The sequence below is a fragment of the Hipposideros armiger genome, unplaced genomic scaffold, assembly GCF_001890085.2.
Source record: "Hipposideros armiger isolate ML-2016 unplaced genomic scaffold, ASM189008v1 scaffold_85, whole genome shotgun sequence".
Classification (NCBI taxonomy): Eukaryota; Metazoa; Chordata; class Mammalia; order Chiroptera; family Hipposideridae; genus Hipposideros; species Hipposideros armiger.
Window position 1 is genome coordinate 1,948,833 of NW_017731435.1, and position 19,210 is coordinate 1,968,042.

Sequence of the window (19,210 nt, forward strand, 5' to 3'; positions counted from 1 at the left end):
CCAAGCCAGCTCTTAACCAATGCGCCACTCGGCCGGCCCAAGCAGTCTTTTTTTTACGATGGCACATGAACCTATGATTAACTGAAGGAGTTCTGTCAAAGTCCCACGGTCGGCATGGAGAACAGACTGGAGCAGCCCAAGTACCCACAGAGGCCAGGCAGCCCTGCAGGAGGCCAGACCCGCCCATCAGACAGAAATGTTCAGAAGGGGTCAGTGGACACATCTGGACCTGCTGGGGGCCTGGGGGTGGCAGGAGGGGCGGCTGCAGAAGTAAGGAGAGGAAAGGCTGCCCGGGGCTTTCACAGGTGGGAAGAGAGGGAACCAGCTCCCCCAGGGTGCCCAGAATCACCCCAGCTCTGGCTCTGGGCTGAATTCCCCCCAAACAGTAGATGCTCGTATGGAAATGAACCAAACTTAAAACTTCGAATGGTTATTTGAGTTTGGGACCAAGGATAGTTTGCCAAACTGATTCTTCCCTCTTTAATTAAAATCCTTTCTTAACTGCCAAGCTATTATAATACCTTCCCCCAAGTCAGACAAGATAAGGAGCCCACATCCACTAGCCCAGGTGGGAAACTCTCCACCAGGGCGGGGGGAGCTCAAGAGAGGGGCTGGCCCCTGCAGACACCCCTGTCTCTTGAGCTGTTGGCGTGGCCGAAACCCAGGGCAGGAGGCCCATTTGGGGCACAAATCACAGATCTGTCTGATGATCCCTGTGGGAAACGGGTCTGCCCATAGGTGCCCCCAGCCCGGCACTTTGCAAAGCCGCATTTTCCTTCACTGCAGGCCTGGGCAGGGCAGTGGGCATGTACCCAGAAGGGGCCAGACTTGCTCTGTCTGTGTTGGCTGAGCAAAGACACTGAGTTTGGCAGGTTTCGGATGCCAGCGAGAGCCGGGCCTGTGCCCCAGGAGCCGTGGACATGGCCGCAGCCGTTAGTGCAGACAGGGAGCTGGGGCGGGGAGAAGGCGTAGGCACAGCCAGGGCGGCCGCCTGTCCAGGCCCAGCCCGCCATGCCACGGGGGTGCCATGGGGACAGTGGCTGTTCACCAGCCTGGCTCAGGCCCTCAGTGATGGCCACACCCCATTGTTTTTCGCTTCACTTGAAACATTCCAAACACAGACAACAATAGGGACCCCTACGACAAAAGCCATGTGTGTCAGCCTTGGGACATAATGAGGACGGCACTTTACTCTGTGGTCTTCCCAGGAAACCACTGCCCCGACCAGTCTGATCATGGCCGAAACCTCAGACAAATCCCTACAGAGGCAGCTCGCAAAACGCCTGACCACAACTCCTCAAACGGCCAAGGTCGTCAGAAACGAGGCAAGTCTGACAAGTGGTCACAGCCAAGAGGAGCCGAAGGAGACATGACAACTGAATGTCCCGTGGGATCCTGGGTGGGGCCATGGGGACATCAGGTAAAAACTAAGAAACTCTGAAAAACTATGGACTTTAGCTAATAATAATGTACCAATATTGGTTCATTAATTATAACAAATGATCCATACGAACATAAGGTGCTCACAGCAGGGAAAACTGGGTGTGTCGGAATATGGGAACCCTCCAATTTGTCTGTAAGTCTAAAACTAGTCTAAACATAAATATTAATTTTAAAAAACTAAACCCCACATGTCCCTACTGTCCCCCAAGGTCCCTTGGCTCCCCTCTTTGAGGAGACACTGAAGGTTTTCTTGGGTTAAATGATGAAAAACTCATGGGGGAAACTGACCCCAAAGAGGCCAGAGGCCAGTGTCTGCCGAGGCGCCCCAGGGCAGCCCTGCCGTGTGTCCCCAGGCACTGTCACCTCTGTGCTCACAGGTGGCGAGGGACGCTGAGTGAGGTGCAGGAGTGAACAGGCCTGCCCACTCCTCGTCCCAGGGGTTGTCAACATGAAATGGGGGGGGGGAGGCCGTGAGGGGCTGCACGGAGGCCTGAGGAGGGTCCTGGCTGCTGGAAGCTGGGCCAGGAGGGCTCACAGGTGTCTCACCTGCAGAGCGGCGAACCCCAGGCCGACGGACCCTCACAGCGCGGCACCACCTCCTGGGCCCCTCCAAGGACCAGGCAGGGGGGAGGTGACGGAGCGCCCGCCTTGCTGGGGTCCCCTGCTCCCCCCGCCCTTGCTGCTTGGACCACGGTGGCCTCCAAGGGTCCAGGCACGAGGCCAGGACCGCTGGGGGTGGGGGGTACCGGCCTGTGCGGGCGCACCTCGCAGCCCCCTCCCAAGGGCGGGGTTGCCAGAGGGACAGCGGCGTGGGGAGCCTCCGGGTCCCAGCCCCGGCCCCGCGGTCTGTGTCCTGGGCTGTAAACTGAGGCCGGCGGTCTTGCCGAGGACGAACCGCAATACAGGCTACTAAGTGGCCGGTGACGTCCGCACAGACGCGCGGGCCGTGCTTCCCAGGCTGGCGCCCTCCGGCGGCTGGATCCGCAAAGGAAGAGCCCGGGCCCGCCTCCCCCACGCGCGCACACAGCCTCCAGGACGCGCGCGCTCGCGGCACGGCGCGCGCTCAGGCCCCGCATGCCGGCTCCGGCGCGTTCCTCGGTCCTCGCGCGCCCCCTGGCGCCCGAAGGCCGTCCCTGCAGGCGGCGTGGGTCGGGCCCGAGCGCGGTGCGCAGCGCCCTCGCGTGGACACGCGCCGTCTCTGCAGGCCCCCAGGGTCTGCGGCCGGTGTGGCGGCTGCTCACGGCCCAGCCCTAGCAGCTCGCTGACCTCTAGGATCCAACAGTAGCCTGGGAGCCATGGCACCGGCCTGGGCCGCCTGGCATTCGAGGGAACTGGGCCTGAGAGGTGCTCGAGTTGCTCTGGGAAGCTCTGCCAGCGTCACGCGGGACCCTGGCCCTAGGGCAAGAGGCAGAGGGGCGCCCCTGTAGGCCCCACGACCGTGGTGGCATGCAGGGGTCAAAGGTAGGCACCCGACGCAGCCAGGCAGGGCTCGCAACCGGCTCTAAGCCTGGAGTCCAGTTCCAGGGCTGGTGTCTGCATGACATATGTCCTCCTGAGCAGCGCGACGCTCCGGCCAGGATGTGGGGCCGGTGTTTCCCGGGGCGAGGAGCCTCGCGCCCAGGGCCGACCCATCCAGAAGGGGAACACACTGGAGCAGACCTCTCTCGAAGGGGGTACACTGGAACCAACCCATAAGGGGGAGCGTCCAGGCTGACGCTGCCAGAACCAGGCGCACCAGAGCCAGGATCCCCCCAGAAGGTGGATGCTCTAGGACTTACCTCTCCAGGAGGTGAGCACACGGGGGGCCAGCCCCACCAGAACAGGGTGGTGTGCTGAGGGCTGAGGGTGACCCCTCCAGAAGGTGGGCGCCCTGGAACCGACCTTTCCGGAAGGGAGGTGAGCTGGGGCCAGCCCCACCAGAAAGTCGGCTTGCCTGGACGGAGCCCTCGGTGCTCCCAGAGCCTGCAAAGCTCCTCCTCCCCACGTGCTCCTGCACTGACCGTGGAGCGCACACCTGGGCGAGGCGCAGCACAGCGCTGGCCTGGCGAGGCCTCCACCTGCATACACCCAGCCTTGAGGAGGGGTAGGGGCACTGAGGGTGGGTTGGAGGTGGCAGGCCTGGGCGGGCGCTCTGCCGGGGAAGCCCAGAAAGGCACTCGGATGGATCATTCTAAATTCAAACGTGGTCCTCCAGGTCATCAGCTGGTGTATTTGTCAAGATAAGAGGACAGCACGCGTTGTAACATTTCGTTCGCTTGATTTAGACCGTCAGTGTTTGCACATAGGATTGGAGGCTTGCTCCCTGAGCGCGGGCCGCTCGCCCAGGGCAGGACGTCACCCCTCTGGGGCCCCGAGTAACAGCACCCACCCAGGACCCAGGAGTTCCGCGCCCGAGGCAGGAGAGGGGTTTTCTCAGCGAGGCTCCGGATTCCCCACCCCAGCCCTGAGCGCAGCACCTACTAAGGATCACTCGCCGCCCAGGAGGGGCAGGAGTCCAGCCTGGCTCGCACCCCGGCTCCACCACCCAGGTGGCTGGCTGACTTGGGCAAATTTCCGAACCCCTTTCCCCGCCACAGAAAGAGCACCCATGACACCCACTGTGCTGGGTGGGGCTTTGGCATTTCTAAATAATAAGCGCTGTGCCCCCCAGCAGCACCTGGCTTTCGACACAGGGCGACACCTGGCATGGTCAGTTGTCTGTCCTGCGGGCGGGGGAGGAAGCCGGTCCCAGCCCCTGCCCCACGAGGACCGGCTGGGGCCCATCTCCGAGCTCAGGGCCCTCTGGCCTCCCTCCCAACTCACAGGGAAACGAGTCATCTCCATGTAGGGGTGGGATGCACTCCAGAGCCAGGGGCCCCAGGGCCAATCCCAGCTCCGCCTGGCCGTGACCTGGAGTAGCCTGCTTAACCCCGGTTCCCCCGTCCGTGAAATGGGCTGGTAACGCCTCCTCACAGGGTTGCAGTGATTCACTGCGTCACATACTTAAGACAGTACCTGACAGGTAATGAGCAGCGGGTGTGAGCCGTTGCCGCATCATCAACACAGGATACGTGGAGGGCAGACTCGGGGCAGGTGGCCACGTTGAGGGTAATATGTTCGCTTCTCTAGTGAACAGTTTTGATCAAGTTCAGAGAAGCATCATCAGCAGGCCGTGGTTACACTAAGTGGCTCTTTAAGGGAATCTACTCGGAAAGAACACGGGTCCGGGATTGCTACCCCCACCCCCACCCCATCACTCCTCAGGCCACAGCCTCTGAGGCCGGGCCTTCCTGGGCCTGAGCTCAGAAGGGCCCACGCTTAGTGTAATGCTGACGTCATCCTGAAATTAACGACTTTATCTTTCATGACGTCCAATGGAACAACAGCGCATGCGCAGGGACAGACATGGCCTACCCATGTCCACCTGTGTTCCTGACCCCCTTTGCACACAGCACTAGTAATGCCCTGTGACCAAAGGGTGCCCAAGGCCCACATGTGGGAGGTCTGCAAGACTCAAAGCCAAGTGCAAGTTTAAAATCTGTACGGCGTGACGAAGCACGCGCAGTTAGGGGACTGAGGGTCAGGACGCTGGACCTGGAAACCCCAGCCCTGGACCTGCCGGCCACCACCCAACGCAGCTCTCCTGCTCAGCTGCTCCCCCGGCGAATCCACCAGCCAGAGGTGTGGTGCCGGGTGGGGCATGCCCCACCCACCAGGAGGTCGTGATTCTGGGGTGAGACCCAAGGACACACCAAGGACAAGGGCCCTGGGCTGCTCCACAGCCCCGGAGGTGAGGCCTCTGCTGCTGGCCTAGAACAGCTGGGGCTGCCTCCCTGCCTGCACCCGCCAGGCCACAGGCCCTGAACCTTCCTCTGGGCCTGAAAGGGGACAGGAGGGAGCGGCTTTCTGAGGGCATTTGACCTCAGCTTTCATTATATCACAGTCCTTTATTAAAACACAAAACACAGGGTAACAGCATAAAACGCTATTTCAATTGCTATAAAAATATCAAGCTTCCCTTCTTCCTGAATAGACTTCCAGGTCCAGGTGCAAGGCGTTGGTCCCAAGGCCAGGCTGCACCTGAGGGAGTCAGGAATCCTTCCCCGTCCCAGGGCAGGCACCTCCCCACCCCAGGCCACCGCTCTGGGCTCACAGGGGCAACCTGTAGCTTCTGTGATGTTTTAAGAAAAGATTAAATAAAATTCACTATCTACAGATGATAACCATTTAGATGGAGGTACGAAGTGCAACAGAGGCCTTTTCCAGTCAATCTTCTGCGTCCAGGCACTTCATTTTTTAAAGCTACAATACCTCTCACAGGGATGTAGGAATCAAGGCTTCTGCGAGGAGCCTGGCTGACACAGCCTCCTGTGGGTTCTGCCGGCAGCCGGGTGGGGTGCTCAGAGCGCTGAGCAGGGGCCGGAGTTTGTCTCCCAGCTCGCAGGCCTGAACTCGCGGTGACTTAAACGCACGGTGAGTCCTTCCACGCAGGACGCTGTGGCCTGAGACTGCTTGGCGAGCTGGGCACACACCAGCCACAGGCGACCCTCGTCACCCTCTTACGGGCCCGACTGTCCTCGAAGCCGACTGAACTCAAGTCTCCTTCTGAACGTCGGGAAACAGCAGACAAGGCTACACAAAGCCCCCAAGACTCCGAAACCAAAGGATGTCAATCACACAAACTGGTCTTTAAAATTCCCCATTTTGGTGAATGAGGCAGCAATAAGTTACATTAACTTTCTATCCATTCCTAGAACTCAACACCTGACATACATATTAAAAAAATGAACTTATCTGCAAAGAACCAAATTACTTGTATTTAGAAAAAAATAGGGTTTGGATTTTAGTAATGAGTACCAATGGTCAAATGTAAGAAAACTGACTTTAATTAAACAATTCGCTCAGAAACCATGTTCCATTTCAACCATAAGCTCTGAATGTCTAATGTGACCACGGGCTGGGTCTCAGGGCGTCACGCTTTCCCGAGAGGCAGGTACTGGCTACCTAGCCAAGCGCTTCCGATGTATTGCCAGAGATCGCCTCGGCTTCTGTGCTTGACTACACGTTTTCTTTAAAATAAGTTATTAAAATGAGGTTTTCTGATTATAAAAATATGCTTAGTATTTTAAAAAATTAGCCTCAACTTAAAACTCCTCAGTAGGATTGAACACACATTTTTGTCAAGATTGAAAATCACATTCTTCCTCCTTCTTGAGCAAGTCAGTGGTCAGTCGAGAGGACGAGGCCTGAAGTCCTTGACAGGCCAAGGACAACGCGGCCCAGCAGGGCTCAGCTGTCCCCAGCGTGACCCAGAAGGTCCAAGCCCCGTGCAGGCCAGGCCAGAGACCCCTCGTCCTCTGATCCTCACAAGGGCCATTTCCACCACCGGAGCGAGTTTCAACACCCTTACCTACGAGGCCGCCTCCTTCAGATCAATTCAGGGACTTGACAAAGTCAACAGGCGATGAAGGAGAGGACTACCTGCCCTCTCTGGTGCTGAGAGGACAGCCTGAAGTCAGAGACAAGGCAGCGTCCCGGCCCACACTTCTCGCCTCCGGCGTCAAGGCAGAGACCACACACTTGGACGGGCGGCCTTGCTCAAGGGCCCAGCCTCGGGGTCGGGGAGGGCGAGTCCAGACGGAACCCCCACCGCTCGCCGCACCTGGAACTCAGTCTCACGTCCCGAGTCCCTTGCCTGCACACAGTCCCCAACTCCTTTCGCTGCTTTTATTGGGTTGTCGGAGAAGTCATGACATATTTTTTCTGGTTTTTGTTGCAAAAATGCGTCATGACTTTTCCGACAACCCAATAGCTTTTCCTTCCATCCTTGGTTACCAGGCAAACGCAGGGTTTAAAAACAGTCCCTTCTTCAGGCTACTTCCCCAAGGGGACAGCAATTCCCTCGCAAGGAAGTCGCCTCGGGCCCCACACACGTGGGAGGACACTGCCCCTTCTCTGAGGCCTCCCCGGGTCCTTCAGCAGTCACTTTCTGGCCCCTGTGCACACAGACCACCCAGACACACCCACTGTCCTGTCTCCTGCTGACACCACCACACAGAGGGGAGCAGCCTGACCCTCGGGCCACAGGACACCAGCCCCGATGAAGGGCTTCCCTTCACTGGCACTGCACGCACGCCCCGTCTCTCCTGTCTAAATGCAGGCTCGCGCCCCTTTCCTGACGACCAGGTTTTGTGGGGCCCTGACCGCCTGATCAATAGGCGGGAAAACTTAATGACCATAACACGAGCCACAGATGCCCCAAAAATCAGAACCGTGAAGTGAATTCGGCCACCTGTTAACGGCATGAGTGACAGGCGCTGATGGAGCAACCGTTTCTGAAATAGGCTAGACTCAGCGTCAAAACTGCTGAGGAAATGTTCGCGGACCTCAGGATGTCATCCACCTCGGGGCAAAGTCAACTGCCCACACAGCGACTGAAGTAGTTGTGATGCTCACACAGGCTGACGATGCATTCTTCTCCGTGATGAAGAAAGCGCCTGCTGTGACATACTCAGCGAGAATCACTCCCTCCTAGCTGTTCCCGGGTGACACACGACTGTGCTTTCAGAAGCGAGTCCCAGTGTGCCCACGGCGCCTCTGCTCTCACCAGCGCCAAGCTCGGCACCGCCATCAGGAAAGGAAAAGACGTTCACTTGCATTTCTCCAAGCTGTAAGGAGGCGTCTGGCCAGCGAGGGGAGCCGTTGGCTTGGTCTGTGAGCTGATCTACATAGTGTGGATCAGACTCTGTCACTCCGGCTCTGTTTTCTGAAGACCATTTCCTTAACTGCTACAAGAAACCCACAGTCTTACGAAAGGAGACCCAAAGTGGGTGAATTACGGTAACGGTATGTTTAACATCACTGTAAAGAGGCACATTTATTACACAATTATTTTTAATTAATTTGAACATGTTTATTGTATTCTATTTTTGGTGGAAAAAAATGTAACATATATTCATTTAGCACAACCTTGTGGAATACACAAAGCGAAAACGGGGAAGATGCATTGTTCTTCTCCTAGTCCATTTCTGATGACTAACGCATGAACTGCTCTGCTGTGATGAAAGGTTTCTTGCAATAATTGGGCACCAAGGTTAACATTTATTAGTTTTCCCCTTTCAGCATAGGCAGCAATTCACCATTTTCTTTTAGTTCCTAAAAAGAAAAAAGAAAACAGTAACAGCATGTGTAAGAATATATATAAAAAATGAAAACATCGAAACAAGTACAGACTGCATCTGTCTCAGAGAACCAAAGGAAACACCTTATTGCATTAAAACTCCAGTCCTACCAACACACTCATACTAAAATATTATGTCATAAAACCAATCAGATTACAAAATTAAAGTCAAAAGGTATCTAAAACCAACAGGTTGTTTAGTGTTAACAAGTATAGGAATCTGAGCAAAACAGGGAAGCCTCCCATTAAAACAACAGTCATAAAGAGGAAAGAACCTCTGATTGGAGAAAAAAGTGATGTGATGTTAACGTCCACTCAAACACAGTGCACGTGACACCTGCTGCCCCCACAGGGAGTGACACACGTCACTATTTCAACCCCACCTGGAAAAGCAGCAGAACTACCTACTGCGTCAATACAAATGTGAAGGCCAGAAACCATTAAAAAGACGTGCTAATCCGGAAACTTTCTGTGTCTATCTCAGAATTAAAATTTGAAATACAGCATCAAGGTTCAGACATGACAAAAAGGTAGGGAAGGTTCTCTGGTTGAACGTGAACCTTCAATCGGCTGTAACACGTCAGGGCGTCACTAAGCAGCACACACAGCAGTCAGTGCACCACTCAAGCTCCTCTCAAGTGGGCGCGATCCTGACACACAGACTCGGGCAGCCCCCTGCTGTCTGGAGACTGCCCACACCCGTGCCAAGCAGAGAGCCCGCTGCACTGAGGCCAAGGCCTCCGGGGGAACACGGCCTCGCAGGCGGCTGGCTGTGACACGGCCAGCAGTCACCCCCTTCTCCACGTGTGCCCTCCTCTGCCGAGGACAGGGCTGCGGGAGGGCTCGGCGGGGTGCCTGGCACGGGGCGCGTCCTTCGGGCAGGGTGTGTGTCATCATCGCTGCTGTCAACAGCCACCAGCAGCCTACAGGGCCACAGTCTGACTCCAGGCTGTTTGGAAGCCAAGCGCCAGGCGGTAGGTAGGGAGCTGTCCACTCTAGAGGGGAGAGAGGCTCCCTGAGTGCACACCAGTTAGTAGCCATTCTTCTCAGGACATGCGACTGAACCGCTAAGCTGCTGAGTAACCCATCTACCCAGCCACCCATTCCACACAACCTGCCCTCGGAGCTCCTGCAGACCAGCTGGACAGGCCCGTCTGAAAGCCAAAGGCTGTTCTCACGGAACTAAAGATAAACCACTGCACTCTGCAAGAACCAGACCAAGATGGCAGACTGAGCAGCTAGTCCCACCTACCTTCTCCAAGAGAAAGCTTAACAGGACCACGCATGTCCAAGCGCATCTGCTCTCAGCAGCTGCACATCAGTGTCACAGAACACCGTTACACACCTACAGAGAAGCTGCCCACACAGCTCAGCTGTAGGATTCAATGCGACTTACCGACTGTATCTTCCCAAGAGTTACCCAGGGCTACGGTACAGGCTATCAAAACACTCAGACAAGAACGGGCTCAAGCGTATTTGGGGTTTGAAGGCTGTTTGCGTCTTACAGAAGTTATATACACGTGTGCGCACACACGTACATATAGAAAAATAAATGCAGGCCTATTTTTGTTGCTTCAGGGCTGTTCAAAAGCTTCTAAGTGAAGCCTTTTTTCCCGCCAGGAACAAGGCCTCCCTGGCTGGCTTCCAACGTGGGCCCTCCCACTGGGGCCAGCAGCGTGCACCTTCACGGCGAGAACGCAGGACCCGCAGCCTCTGCACCCCAAAGCCTGCGTCTACAAACCCTGCCCGACCCCAGTGCTGACACCGCTCAGGTGGGCCTGAGTCCCTTCACGTCCAAGTGCGAGAGCGAACCTTCTGCTCGACAACAAAACTGGAAACGGCTGCCCGCAGAGCCGTCTGCCCACTCACCAAGGCGGGCATGCGGCTGCAGGACGCCCTCTCGGCGGCGCGGCAGAGGACGGCCGGGCAGGAGCAGCTCCGCCAGCCGCCCCTCGCGGAGGCCTGTGCTTCCCCAGCATCACGCACCCCCACTCTGGGCCTCCCACACCCCCCCACTGCCGCGCTCCTCCAACACCATGGCACAGCCCGGGGGTGCGGTGGGGTGGGGGGGGAGGAAAGCTCAGCTTCCCTCTGGGGGCTGGAGCTCACCAGACAGCTCTGGTGCGGTCACATGGGGGTGCCCTCAATTCGAGACTTTACATGTGAGAAGACAAGTCATGCCCAATTAAAATTCAAAGAGTTTGCTCAAAGCAAACCAAGGAAGGAAATTAATCATTGAAGACGCATAAAGAAACAGAGTCCTCTTGAACCATGCTTACAATCTGACAGAGCTGACCAATGCTCTAGCATCTGAGAACCAAAAGGGCGCTTGGCTATGACCCAACGCAATCCTGCATTTCCTGTCAGGAAACTGTACTCCGTGGCCTCGGGACGCTTTGGCACAGCCGGGAGGGCCAGGCCAGCACCGGGACTCAGGCCTCCTGCCCAGGGCCCGGCGCCCTTCACTCCATCACCCGAGAGCATGTGAGTGAGGCCAAATGAATGACACGAGAAAACAGTACTCATAATAATAAAAGTATGGCGGGACGGAGAACTTCAGAAGCAGGAGCCAAACAGGCGTTTCTGGCTGGAAGAATCTACATGAGTCACAGACAAGGGGGGCCTTGAAGGATACAGAAAACAGATTAGCTGTGGAATACGCAAGACCGTCCAAAGCAGAGGACACAGGGCGAAGAAAAGCTGAAAACATACGCGAAAGCTCTACCGGCTTTAATACAGTGGGAGAGAATCAAACCTGGAGCTTGGAATAACCCGCTTCTCTGAACACCGCGCTGCAGAGCTGGGAGGAGCCGGCAGTCCCTCAGGAGCTGCAGGAGGCTCGGAAGGGGACTCAGAGCGTCAGGAGGCCCCACAATGGGGGACGACAAGCTCAGGTGAGAGGTCAGAGCAGCGACAGTGAGAAGGACAAGACAGGATGGCGGTAGAACCGGTAATACCGGTCTAGAAACGACGGGATGAGGCCAGAAAACAAAGGCGCCTAGGACACCCCGAGTTTCCGTCCACAGTGGACGACCATCTCCACACACGCCGAAGCTCTCAGCTCTTCGGGAGACCGAGGAGCCCCGCCCGACCTTACCTTAACAATGTCCAGCCCTCCAACAAGCTCTCCTTTCACATACAGCTGGGGGTACGTTGGCCAGTTGGAGAACGTTTTTAATCCTTGCCGAACCTATGGAAACAGGAGGGACCCTCTGAAACCTTCCGACAGGCTCCAGGGATTGAAAGTAAGACAGGAAGGGCCTAAAACACAGAACTTACTTCTTCATCCTCCAATATATCAAATGTCTCATATTCAACACTACAAAAAAGAGAAAACGTTTTAACAGGAAATATAGTTTGCAACCAAAATCGTAAAACCTATTTTTGTGTTTTAAAAAGTCAAGAAAAGTAAACCATTCTGTTGCTAATAAAAATTACTGTGGAAAAATGGAAATAGTTTTACTTCTGAAATCTGCCAGGTACTACACAGAATAAGTTGTCCCAAGATACAAATTGATGTGAATTTTACTCTGGGCACTATTAGGTTAGACAAGGGCCAGCACTCTTTTTCTTAAGGTGAGATAATGTATCGGCTCCGCAGGCCACGGCCGGAGGCTGGAGCACCGGCTGGGGGCTCACCAGCCAGGGGCAGCACGGCAGCGCCCGCCGCCCCATGGAGGTCTGCCTCCCACACGAAGTACACATCCCAGAACTCGCACGCCGCTTTCCATGTGCAGAACGCCAGAGACAGCGCTTGCTTTATGCTGTTCATGAGCTCTGCTTGTATGAACGCATGAGAAATCGCTGTGCGGCCCTCCAGCCACATCCACCCAGAAGGATTTCCCTCTGAGGTGGTCAGGAAGTCGGCGGGCATGTAGGCCGAGCCCCCGCAGGAGACGAGCTGCACTTCCAAACGCTGGCCAAGGAAATGCCACAGACAAAAACCAAAACCACCTGCAGAGGGAAACCTGTCCATGTGCAGAAACAGCGAAAAAAATAAGACAGGATAAATCAGCAGCACTACCAAAAAAGGGACTGTTTGAAAGAGCAAAACGGGATTTAAATAAAAAATGCCCAGCACAACTAAGTCTCCCTTCAAGTTGAACTAAAGGAGGCAGACCTCTTACTAGAAACAGTGTAATAAAAATAATGAGCCACTGGACCAGCTGGGAGGGATCTAGGAAGTGCTGGGCCCGAGTGTACGTAGCTACATGGCGTCCTAATCGCCAATAGGACTCCTAAAAGTGCTCTGGAAAGGGCACCTTTCACACCTCGATCTACGCCTGGGACTCAGCCCCCCCCAGCATGGGGATGTGGGCTAGCACGGAAAAGGTGAGTGCAAGAATAGAGGAGGAATAAAAAGCCAGGGGTTTTCTCCACGTGCTAGGACTCCCAGCACCATCCTGGTCTGTTAACCCTTCATCGGGCACAACTGATCTCACAGATTCACTGCACACAAATTCTCAAATGTCTAACAGTTAAGTATCGTGACTCATCGCTTCCGTGTCGCCCCCCTCTACCGTAACCGATAGCCAGGCGTGACTGTGACTTAGTGAAGACGTATTTCAGAGCGGCGTCCGTGTGTGATGAAGCTGAGATCAGTTGCGCCCGACGGAGGGTTGAGAGCCACAGAGGCCCCCTGGCCTCGCTGGCCGCAGGGCGATCGGTCGTGGTTACCAAGTCTAGAGCTGGATGGGCGTTCTCCCCCAAAGGCGGCCCCTGCTCTGGGACTACCAGTACTTCAATCAATCTGGGTTAGACAGATATGGGACAGAAAGCCAAGGCAGGGAGACTTCCCCGAGTCCACACGCTGAGACAGGCCCAGTGTTGTCACGGCCTGCGCCCCAAGGGGGCGCGCTGAAGCCGGGGAGAGGTGAACAGAGCGTGGCGCTGTGGCAGAAGGAAGACGGGAAGGGGGCCGTAAGGGTGATGACCAAAACCCAGCCAGCCTCTCCGCCGCCCTCGGGTTGGGTGAAGGAGGGGCAGGCTGGACGCCACAGGACAACAGGCTAACTAGATGCTCCTCTGTAAAATGTCACCGTCACTTGCGGAAACCAATCGTTTTTCTGTTTATGTACCTAAGGTTGTATTTCAAGCCGGGCTGCTCAACTGAGTACTTTCAGCTCTGCCCGAGAGTCCACATCCCGCGGAGGTTAACTTCCCTGTAACTTCATACCACCATTCCACCTGCCCCACTGCTCAGATCCAGGTAACAGGCTGTAATGTGTTCCTATCAGCTCTGTGAGCTGTTTAGAAGCTAGAACTGTTTTTGAAGAAAATTAAAACCTACAGTACACGTTCTCTAAAACGCCTGGTGAGAGCTCAGGTATTGCCTTTCCTCTGGGAACGCAGACAAATAGTTTGCTACTGTTGCCTGAGAACGTCCTTTGTTACCAACAGGCTGGCGCTGGCCTGTTGTAATCCAATTCTATTGTAATCCAAGTTAAAGCAGTCACAAAACATGACAACAAAAAATAAAACATATGAATGGATATAGACATCACAACTGAAAACCATCAGTGGCAGAATTGAAAAGTGGGAATTTCTTAAAATACACCATTTGAAAACAAGGTTTACTCACCCAGTACTATTTAGTATTTCCAAAATTTGTTTGCTGAATCCACACTTAGCTTCCTAAATTTAGAAAAACAAATTTTAAGGTGGGTTGCATTTTCCACACGGCCCACTGGCGTGGCTTCATCACGCGGACGGCAGCTGACATTAGTGCCGCGCCCCCAAGATGATGAGGCTGCAGGAGGCCCCCTGAGCCTCTGGCCTCTGTGGTCAAGGAGCCAGCGTCCACGCTGGATGCGCCCCAACTCTGTTTCCCTCACACCAAGATCTCACCCAGCTCAGCCTTTTGCTGGTGATTCTCATCATCACCTCCCTGGTCCATTATATGAAAGATAAATGTAACTTTATCTTTACTTTACAGAGCATCAAACTTTTTTGAGATTCTGGAAATCTTACACTTTTTTTCATGACACAAGATCCCAAATCCCATCAATCCTGCAGAAAAGATTTGGCACCACATAAGCATCTTAACAGCGCTAATAATTCTGTTCCCAAGATGTACAAATACTTTCTGGGCTTCCAGAAAAAAATGTTGAGAATAAAAATAATCGCCAAGAACAAAAAAAGAAAGATGACTGTTCCACTAGTGGGAATTATTAACTTCCTCCATTTTGTTTTAATAAATACAGTGAACTACTCAAAGAATCTAGGTCCTTATCCAGTGAGCACACGTTGGAATTTATATTACCATTTTCCTGGTTATATTGCTTTCATTATAACAGTTTATTAGCTAATTCGTTATGGAAACTAATTGGTTTCATTACATTAGTTATATTAACTTTCCCACGAGTTATCGCAACCTCGTTCTCAGTAGCACGCCGTCTGTTCACAAAAGGGGAACGTGGGGCTCTGTGAAGGTAAGTCAACAAGCGACAAGAACCGTCCCACTACAAAAAGGGATTAAGTGCCAGGACGTCAGAGGAAGGACCCAGACGGAACCGGATCTAGAGGGGAGTCAGGTGTATCAGTGGTTCTTACCCAGTTAGGGGCAGACCCTTTGAGAACTGGATGAAGACTAGGAGCTCTCTTTTTAGAACAGCAGGAATACACGGTCACATACAAGGAAATAAACTGCCCAACTGTTTCACTCAAACAAGTACTGAGCACACACAAGGCAGCCAGGGTTCTCTCTCCACCAGGGACACTTCGGATGGGAGCTCGGAGGTTCCCTGTACCCGGGAAGTCCAGTGGCCGAACCGCACACTGCAAGTCCGTGGACAGCCTCAAACGGTGACACAGCGCACAGAGCGGGACGCTGGGCACAGTGCTGACCACGCTGGCAGCAGAAAGCAACGCACCATGGGGATTCCTGTTCGATCTCCATGAGCACCAGTTCAGGCCCGGAGGACTTCCTGAAACCACTGAGGCTTCAGCAGCTGCAGCTAGTAAAAAGGCTGAAGTGTCCCCTTGGTGCAGATGTTAACATCGAAAGAAATTACAAATAAAACCATTTTTGAGTTCTTTACCTGTTTGTTTCCTTTCATAAAGAGCATCACAGAGGCTTTATTTGTCAGTACTTTGAGCCTAAGGAGAGAGAAGTGACATAAAATGGCTCAGCGCAATTATTAAACACCACTTAGGTCCGCTTCAGGAGCCCCATGCAAACGTGTTCCAGGGACAGCAGGATGACAGTTCACAGCTCTGAGTGGCACTGAACAAGCAAAGGCACTGACACTTTCCTTATCTCCCTCCCTCCCTGAGCCACTGTAAAACACAAGATGGCTTTTTAAAGCAACAAATGTTCCTTCAAGTTGCAATTTAAGCCCATCAAATCACAGTACTAAAAAGATAATAATAACCAACTCAATAAGGAATTGTTCAGTCAGGGGCCTGTACAGGGAGCCCACCCGGAACCTGCAGAGCCCCACCCCGTGTTCCCTTTTCCTCAGGGGCTGTGTTGGCGCCGCACTTGGCACTCTGAGCTCACAAGGCCACACCTGGGGGGGGGGGGTTTGCCCAGAAATGCTCTCATCTGGACTTCACATTCACTACTTCACAGTCTTTCAAACACCAGGCCCTAACTTGCTGCCAGGGGTTTTCACCACCCTTCTATTAGCCCCGAGTCTATAACAGACCTCAGGGACAGTCTGCGTGGGGACAAGGGGCGCCAAGGAACCGCGCAGCCCCATGGCGGTCCCATCACTGTGTTCTTCTCCTTCCCGGTGCTCTGGGTCATCCGTGACTCAAAATCTCCTCACAGAACAAAGTCATCACAAGCGAAACCGCAAACCGTGCAGAGCTGGCGCTCTCTCTCTCTCTCTCTCTCTCTCTCACACACACACAGACACACTGTGAATCCAGTACAATGAGCTGATTCTCAGAAAACCAGCAAGAAATAAAGAACACGATGCTGGGCCCAATCACTCACCCACTAACCTGCCTACCTGACCCAGGGGACCAGGACAGGCCCCTCGTCCCACCCACAGACACTGCTTACTAGGAGCCCTTTAAACAATCGCTCAGAATACACTGCAGTTTACTTTCTGCGTCATTCTGGCTGGTCATCCTTTGGTGTGTGAAGCCACAGGAGGCACGGCGGCAGCACACGAGGACCAGACACGGGACACACACAAGAGCAAATGCAGTGGACAGAGCGCAAAACAAAGGGAAAGCAAGGACACAGACAGAGGGCACGGCAGGCCGGCTCCCGCGCGGAGCTTCCTGTGGGGACACAACAGGGGACCCCAAGGCACAAAGGGGCGGGCAGCACCCCCTTCCTATCAGGGAGGCCGGAGAGGCTGGGAATCATGTGGGGGGCTGTGGCACTCACGGGTCGACCTGACACATGTGGGATGCTACTGCTGAGGACCCCTGTAGTAATCAAGGGCAGGTGAACCAGGTGTTTATAGTAAACACTTGCAGAAATTCTCAGAGCCTTAAATGGCAAGACAGCCACCAGGGCAAGCTCCGCCTCACACACTCAAGCCCCAGCAATGAACAGCTGATACACTGCTGTACTTCAAAATAAATTCCTTTTAAACCTCTGCATTAACTCATATTCATTACAATAAAAATCCCTGTAAGTATCCTACGGGCCAAAGTCCAAACTTCCTACGAGGTAAGATCTCTAAAAGCTAACTGAGATCCTTCATAAAACAAGAACAACGACTTCACAGCTTCCAAACCTCCTTGAATTTTACATGATCACAGTTTAGAGCAGCAGTGTGCACAATGAACCCCAGACAGCATCTGCTTTTCACACTCGACACTGTCATGGCGCCCCGATGGGACACTGACAGCAGCAGGACTCGCGCGCGTAACCCAGGTCTATGCCATGAGCAGTAGCCGGTACCAGCACCTGAACAGCACGACAGCTGGATCCTGGCTCCAAAGTGTAGAGAACTAAAACTTGGTCGGCCCCTGTGACAATGACACTTCTCTAAAAACAAACATTCTCCACTTGCATTAAATGAATGCAAAACTTTTCCCAGTCCGAATTAGACCTTCCCAAATTTGCATGACTAGCTTGACTGAGAACAACTCAATTAGGACCCTGGCAGAGCAAAACAAATCTCTGATTTCTATATAGAAAGGCAAAGCAAAAACTGAGAATTAAAATTTTTTTTAAAATAATGAATGACAGAGTATTGGAAACTTTTAAAACACTTACCTTTCCTCTAATTTGGGAGCTTTGGGGCAAATTGTATCTAGTTCTTTAGATGCTTCAAGCTCCTGAAATAAATACACATGAAAGTTTTAGGAAACATTTATGTGAATGTAAATCTCCTCGGTCATAATGTAATACAGAATATTAGTCAGTCCTCTCATCAGAAATACTCTGCATATATCCCAGATTCATATTGGTAAATGTAGAGATTCGTAAGAAACATATATAGATTTATTACAGCACTTATAAAAGTGTGCTCTAAACAAAAACTCTACAAGGTACAGATAGCTCAGTTCTAACCTTAATTATATCAAGTCCTCCTATGAGCTCTCCAGACACGTAGAGCTGGGGGTAGGTGGGCCAGTTGGAATAGGTTTTGAGGCCCTGACGAACTTCTTCATCTGAGAAGATGTCAAAACTGCTAAACTGAATATTGTGTTTGTTAAGAATTTCCACCATCTGCTTGCTGAAACCTGCATACAGAAAAAGGAAACAAGGAACTTAGTATCTGTCACGTACATGCAAGTTCAAGTTAATTCAGAGGAGGTATTATCTATTGACCTGTCTGTTTTCCCAGTGATTTAATCAGCACTGAATGGCATGTAAAGAGAAAACAAGTCCTAAGAACCCGTCATCAGGCCCAGACCCACATACCACATGTCCAGGTATGGCTTAACTTTTTAACATATTTGTGAGTTAAAAAACAAAACAAAAACCTGTGTGTGTGTGTGTGTTTATCAAAGTTCCTCTTCAATACTAGGCACATTTTCTGGTGTAGGATAAACAGTACTGGCCAAAAAGCAGAGATCGCAAGCCCGGCGCCTGGCCAAGGGGACACCCAGGGAAGCCCTGGGCAGGTGCCCCTTCCTCAGGGGACAGGCCTGGACCCCTGGACAGTCCCTCCCAGCTCTGCTGTTTTGTAAATCTGTGAGAGCGAACACCAGGTGGAGGAGAAAACTCTACAATAGTTATTTTAACTACGACTTGACCATACTGGAAACCCAATTGTTTGGTTCCTCCTGCCCTGTTACTACTTCCTGCGTATCCATTTCAGCCGTTCTCAGTCTCCACCATCTCTAAATGGAATACATTAGAAGTCAAGAAGGAATGTATCTCTGTCAGTCTAAAATGGGTATTTTAGAGCACACTGAGTTTCAGGGCTGTCTTCTCTGTTGTTATATATGAACTGTCAATAAACTGATGCTGTTCTTTCTCATCTGGTGTCATAACGTGACACTCTCTTTTTAAAAACTATTTACATTCCCCAAAGCACGTTATGTGATGTTTTTTACTACACTGTAGTGACAATCTTAAGTTCCATGATTTTATTATGCTTTTGTGACACATTTTTGTTCTGGACTTTTTTGACATCATCATCTTATTATGACATTAGTATTGAAGAGTAAGGGTGTGAATAACAGTCTCTT

General features: G+C 52.9%; 1 protein-coding gene across 2 annotated transcripts in view; it reads right to left on the reverse strand.

Moving 5' to 3' along the window:
- Window positions 1–8,255: 8,255 nt before the first annotated feature.
- The window catches only part of GLRX3 (glutaredoxin 3), a 37,410-nt gene continuing 26,455 nt past the window's right edge, over window positions 8,256–19,210 (reverse strand). For both annotated transcript variants that reach the window (XM_019644130.1, XM_019644131.1), the window contains exons 5-11: window positions 18,084–18,256; window positions 17,787–17,848; window positions 15,643–15,700; window positions 14,184–14,236; window positions 11,882–11,921; window positions 11,700–11,792; window positions 8,256–8,577 (exon numbers count right to left, since the gene is read on the reverse strand). In XM_019644130.1, the coding sequence (XP_019499675.1) occupies window positions 8,527–8,577; window positions 11,700–11,792; window positions 11,882–11,921; window positions 14,184–14,236; window positions 15,643–15,700; window positions 17,787–17,848; window positions 18,084–18,256 (530 nt within the window). In that variant the 3' untranslated portion in view covers window positions 8,256–8,526. The remainder of the gene's footprint in view (window positions 8,578–11,699; window positions 11,793–11,881; window positions 11,922–14,183; window positions 14,237–15,642; window positions 15,701–17,786; window positions 17,849–18,083; window positions 18,257–19,210) is intronic.